Source organism: Rattus norvegicus, chromosome 3, assembly GCF_036323735.1.
Source record: "Rattus norvegicus strain BN/NHsdMcwi chromosome 3, GRCr8, whole genome shotgun sequence".
Taxonomy (NCBI): Eukaryota; Metazoa; Chordata; class Mammalia; order Rodentia; family Muridae; genus Rattus; species Rattus norvegicus.
The window spans coordinates 93041458-93048126 of NC_086021.1; the positions used below are offsets into that span (position 1 = coordinate 93041458).

At 30.9% G+C, this 6669-nt stretch overlaps 1 protein-coding gene across 1 annotated transcript; it reads left to right on the top strand.

The window, feature by feature from the left end:
- The first annotated feature begins 4168 nt into the window (after positions 1-4168).
- On the top strand, positions 4169-5119 carry Or12e1 (olfactory receptor family 12 subfamily E member 1). The gene has a single exon (NM_001000323.1). The coding sequence runs from the start codon at positions 4169-4171 to the stop codon at positions 5117-5119; it is 951 nt and encodes a 316-aa protein (NP_001000323.1).
- The last annotated feature ends 1550 nt before the right edge of the window (positions 5120-6669 follow it).

Sequence of the window (6669 nt, forward strand, 5' to 3'; positions counted from 1 at the left end):
CAGGTGGGGTTAGAGAGGATCAGGAGATTTACAGGTTCTAATTTTTCTTTTGCTTATGAATTTTATAGCATCATAATTCCTAAAATTTCATTCGACTGAAGTTTAAAATAAGTGAATAAAACTTATATAATGCAATACTACATAACTGCACGTAAAATTCACTGCATATTAGATCTATTACTTTCATGAAATTTTGATGCAATCTTTCAAATATTATCCATAAAAAAGTGAGATTCAATTTGTGTTGAGTTACCTCTGCTAAGATAATTTTTGGCTCATTTATATCCTTGTAAGGAAAAAAAGTAAATTATATTCATGACTTGAGAGATGGCCTTAGGGAATAATATTTTTTATATATAAACCCATAATTTCAGAGTTACATACTTAAAGCTAATAAATAATTTTTGACAGTAACAATTTTTAGAGACTAAGAAGTTTTTTATATAAAGCTATAATTTCAAAAGTTGTATTTTTAAGGGTAATAAATAATGTTTGAGAGTAGCAATTAATATGGAAAGAATACAGGTTTGAGAGCTATATTTGAAAATGAATACCAGATTGAGGAAAATGCTAGGAGGAATTCAAGGAATCTATTAAATAATCTGGTGAATTATAAATAATTCTACAGGGCTGTGTTACTTAAAATTGCTGATTAAACATTGTAAATAATCTGTCCATAAAACAAGACAAGTATCTGATGTAATAAACATGTCACTCATATCAATTTAGATAATGTGCAATGTATACAGATTTGAAAGCATCATATCTATTAAAAGTATGTATTCTGGTTTTCAAAATAAACACTACTTAAAGATTGATTTAATTATTAAAAATTCAGTTTCTTCTACTAATACATACAATACCAAATACATTTGTAAATACAGTTAGGTTACAACACTTGTCCCACTTGGTGTATGCTTAGTCTCCAGAGAATAAGAGGATGGCCATGAAGGTGGAAGGAAAGGCCAATACATTACTACCATTGGACATATTCCTCAGAGACAAAAATTATAATGATCCAGCAACAGAACTAAACAGCTTTGATCACTGAGTGCATCATTCCTTGATGAATATATTTCTGAGGTTAAAAGCACTGTATTTCTCAGAGAGAAAGTATATCTTGATGAATAAGGAGTCATTTCCTTCCTAAAATTTACTATAGCTTAATCAAAGTTAAAGAATGGGCTTTAAGGACCTAGAAAAAGTGTCTAGTTTTGTTACTTGAATAATACGAATGAAAATAAAACGTGTATTATATGATTATTCTTCTTAAAAATGGGATACATTTTTATTTGATCAGTACATATAAAAGGTAAGCAATATTTGCATCAGCTAATTGCAGTGTATTTTATAGCCTCATGATCAAAAACTATGAAACAGAATGAAAGTTCTTGCAAAGTAAATGTTTTGATACCTATAAAGAAATTACTCCCCACTGTTATAATGATATACTTAACAGGATTTCTTTTTGTGATTGAAAAAAGAGTTTAATATTGCTTGAAATTTAGTGCTATTACTAAGATTATAGAAGCCAAAATACTATCTTCTTTTGTTTCTCATGACTTTTATTGATATTTATTTTTATTTTTATTATTAATAGTTTATTTAAAGATACCTTGGCAAATATTTTCTAAAGCTCAGAACATATGCAAAAATTCAATTTGAATACTCACCTATCTTTTTTATTGGATAGTTTATGAATTTACATTTCAAATATTGTCTCTTTCATTCATCTCTCATTACTCCTTCCCCTACTTCTAAGAAGATGCTCTTACTCCCACCCTCCCACTCCCACCTCAACACCCTGACATTCCCCTACATAGGGGAAATGAATTATTTTCCAAGTCAAATAGTTCATAGACTATTTTTTTTTTGCAGACAAAACATCCACTTGAGCTTAATATGATACAGGAATAAAAGGTAATAGCCACATTTAAATGAGGATGTTGATATTATAAGAGAACTAAGTTCCACTGTATGTAATTCAATATTGATTCCTTTTATAAGGCTATTGTTGAAGCCAGAGATAAATGATTCCTGCAATGCTTTTGTTATATATATCAAACACTGACCTGTGAACACAACTATCTTGTTATTAGAACACAAAAACCAAGTAGTAATATAAAGTTTTTCCCTAGAGATTATTTTTTATCTTCTTTGAAAATGTAAAATTAACAGAATGTTTTTTTGACATTCTATGATCCAAAAAAAATTCAAATTTACTTCTAAGTTTGAAATCATTCATTCTCTACCTCTTAGACATGTTGAATAGCTATGATTTTTTTACTATAGATACTTTCATATCTTATTGGTTTTAGTACTACTCTCTAAGCTTGATAGGAACAGAAACTGAGCTCTTTTCTTTGTTGAATTTTCACATACAATTTGTGCAGCCTCATGATTCTTCATGAAGAGATGATATATATTAAATCAAATCATCTATTCAGTAAAATATCTGGAACAAACTAATTTTCTATGTTCAAGATGTTTATTCATATATAAGTTTTATTAGTGTTGTGCTGCATGTGTACACGTGTGGAAAATTCGTGTAAATATTGAAAGTTTTTGCAAAGATATAAAATAAAAAAAGTAATTATAAAGCAATAAAATATGAAGAAAATATACAAATTTTAGAGATTATGATATATACTAGAGTTTGCAATTAAAGACATTAGAAATTCCACTTGACATTCCTTTGCATAAAATAATACATATCTAGAAAATTGAAATCTTTGATGTTTCTTCTTTTGAATGAGGAAGATGTTGGGAGATTTGCAATTATTGAAAAACAAAGTTTAAAATTAAAAGGTCATTGATGCCAGAAATATGGGGTTAGTGAAAATTAAGCATCAAGTCAAAATTACAAATCATTGTAACATTGGCCATTGTGACATGCACAGAGAAACTTAGAATCTTAATAGCAGAGAGAAAAGCTCTTATGTGTGGGAAAGAAAATGAGTTTGGGATCTATAATATGCAAAGGACAGTGTACAAAACTCAAGAGAGTTTCAGTTTTGCAAAATGAACAACTCTGAAATAGTTCATAGCTCAATACACAGGTTAAAAGAAATTTAAAGAAAAATAAAATGATAGCTAGGATATGGTATACTGGAGTAGATATTGAATATCTATGCTGGATAAAAGATAAAAACACAAGTGGTAGTAACTGTGACATTTACCTATGATATGGTAGTGAGAAATAAAGAGTTAAAGCACAAACATTTATTCCACTTGATATATATATATATATATAGTTTCTTACTATAGAACTATAGAAGAGTATATATCATTATATATATACAGTTTAATTATTGTGCTGATATAATACTTATGATCAAATTCAATTTCTTTTGGTTTTGTTTTGCATATTAATTTTGTGAAATTCGCAACTTTAATAAGGATTCCTTCAGGAATCAAATCTCAGACTTAAGTAGAATTGTTAAGATTAGTAGGGATGATGAAAGGGTTCTGTATTTACTACAAGAAAATCACTTTTATTCACAACCAACATTTTGAGGAAATGTTATTTATTGTGCTATATTACCTCTTCTTTGTTTGTAGAGATGTGACATGAGTTTTGATTATGCAACAGATGTTTACTTCTGTTATCATTGTCTACATGCCTGCCCACGTAGTGATTGGCCCAGGTTTCTTGAAACCAGGATAGCTTTACCAGGATAGGACATTACTCTATTAAAGGACCACTCAACTTCTTACCTGAGATGCAGCTCCAAGAAAATGTTTTTAGCTTAATTGGAAAGTTTATCAAAAATAAAATATGACTAAACAGTTTCTGTGACAAAAAAGGCAAATAATTAAAGGAAAGGTGGAGTTTAGTGACTTAATGCTATACAGTAATAGCAGTTGCTTTTAGCCAAGGCACAAGCAGTCTGACCTATGGAGATCTTTTGTCACTAGTCTGTGTTTTGCCATTTTCACTTTTGCCAAACTTGCAGGACAAAAAGATTTTAAATATACTTCTTTTTTTAAATTCCAGAAAAATATAAGAAGTAGGACTAAGTTTCAAAGTAACTCACACATATCAATATGATTGAACATCTCTCCTGTGTCTGTGGATTTGACACTTTTAGGATTTCATTTCTTTTTAAAAAAATCTGAACTCAATGGAGTAAATGAACTTTAAAACCTTGAAATCAATCATCCATGGATGGATCCACTCTACAGTCTTCAACAGAACCATTCCACATTAGTAGAATTCATCTTACTTGGCTTTTCTGATGTTCCCAACTTGCAAGAATTTCTTTTTTGGGTGTTTTTGATAATCTATGTAATTATCCTGATGGGCAATAGCCTTATTATCATTATTACAAAGGTTGACCTTTCGCTACGAACTCCCATGTACTTTTTTCTTAGTAATTTTTCTTTCTTGGAAATGTGTTATGTGTCAGTAACTCTTCCCAGGTTATTAACAGATCTCTACAGACAACACAGAATTATTTCTTTTATGGCTTGTGCTACACAAATGTATTTCTTTCTTGTCTTTGGGGCCACTGAGTGCTTTATTCTGACTGCTATGGCTTATGACAGATATGTTGCTATTTGCAACCCACTGCTATACCCTCTCATCATGAACAATAGTCTCTGTATACAACTGGCAGCTGGATGTTGGATAAGTGGAGTTCCTGTTCATATAGGGTTCACATATTGGATCTTCTCTCTACCATTTTGTGGGTCAAATCAGTTGAATCACTTTTTCTGTGACATACCTCCAGTCCTGACCCTAGCTTGTGGGGACACTTTTATGATAGAGATGCTGATTTATGTGATTGCCCTTTTAGTGGTTACCATTCCTTTTATGCTGATTCTTGGATCTTATGTGAAAATAATCTCAAACATTCTGAAGCTGCCATCAGCAATTGGGAGAGCCAAGGCCTTCTCTACATGTTCTTCCCACGTTATTGTTGTAGCGTTATTCTTTGGATCAGGTATCATTACATACTTGAGACCAAAGTCCAGCCACTCAGCAGGATTAGACAAATTCCTTTCTCTTTTCTATACTGTTGTTACTCCAATGTTTAACCCCATGATATATTGTTTGAGAAACAAAGATGTTATGATTGCATTGAAAAAGTTTCTTCTGAGATGGTTAATGTTATAACTTAAGAGACATGCTGTATTTATTTTTACAGTATTTTCTTATTTTAGTTACAATATTACACAATTCCTATTCTTCCTTCTCTCCTTCCTGCCCTTGCCATGCACAGTTCCCATCTTTCTTGGGCACATCCACAGATCCTTTTTCTTCATTCACTGTTACATATAAACCTATGTATATAAACCACAATAGAATATGTTCTGTTTCAGAAATCTTGTGGAGTTATTTTTAAATATTCTTGGATGTTGATATATTTTCAATGAGTACTCATTTTTATATATCACGCAAGACCATATCAATATTTATTTTTAAGCAGTAGATTAGATGTAAACTTCAGTTCTTACATTGTGCAAATCTAATTTCAAAATATAGATATTAAAGTTATAAAGTAACAACGGGAGTTATCAAAGACTTCTTTTGTTCTTTTCATGGTAAGACACCAAAATAATGGCTATATTTTCTTTTTCTTAAATAGAATCACATTTTATGATATGGATGTATGGTTAATCTAATATAATGTTGAAATAATTAGTAAAGAATAGGGAAAGTCAACTTTTAATGCTTTTATGCATTAATGAGTGATTGTTTCATAATTATATAATCCTATGAATGAAAGAAAGAAAGAAAGGAAGAAAGGAAGAAAGAAAAATATCAGGTTCCAGTTAAAATTAAGGCTATTTTATATTAGAAGAGTTCTTACTTCTCTTAAATAACCAGCTTCTATACACGGTTTTAAACTATCCTTTTCAACAATGGTATTATGTCACATATCCATCATTCCTCAGCCTTTGTGAGGAAGAGGTAGGAGGTTCCCTGAGTTCATGGTAAGCCGATCTTACAGAGTGAGCTCCAAGACAACTAGATCTACAAAGAGAATCCTTGTCTCAATACCTTATTTCCCCACCCTAAGCCCTTCTTCTTTCTCTCTCTCTTTTCCAATACCCATGATAAATGTATGTTGATATATATTTTTATAAAATATAAAGGAATTTTAATTCAGCAATATAATTATTCTTACAAAGGATCACATCCAAAGACAGTCTAAGTCAATTTGATCTGGCTGGAATTTGAATATGCCCTTAGCATACATCTTTAACCAAAATTTATGAAGATAAAGTTTGTTTTTAAAAAGAAGCAGCAAGGTTTGAAAGTGACAGCTAATCAATGGGCAGACAAAGTGATGAATCTGAGAAAGATTTGGCAGAATGAATTATATAAGATATACCCAACTCTCAGGAAAACATACGGAAAAGAACAGAGACAAAGTGAGGGCAATGGAATGGAGTTCATAGGAATGCGTGGAAGTCAGTGCTGTCAGTGAGTTTCCATTCATGGAATTCAGAGCCAGTTTGTATAATCAGTGAATTCTAACTGAGAAGTCAGTTAGAATTAGGCAGCATGGAGAAGAGTTTTGTCAACGAATATATAAGACAAACCAGTAAACCAGAATTCAGAAAGAAGTAGAAAGAGTAAGATCTCTTCAGCAGTAAGCCCCTGAGATGATAATCACATCTATGAAATAAAGTTACATTTATATTTGGCACCCAACTTGA

What these genes read in the sequence shown, in the direction of transcription:
- Or12e1 (NM_001000323.1), top strand. Translation starts at nt 4,169, where the DNA reads ATGGATCCACTCTACAGTCTTCAACAGAACCATTCCACATTAGTAGAA.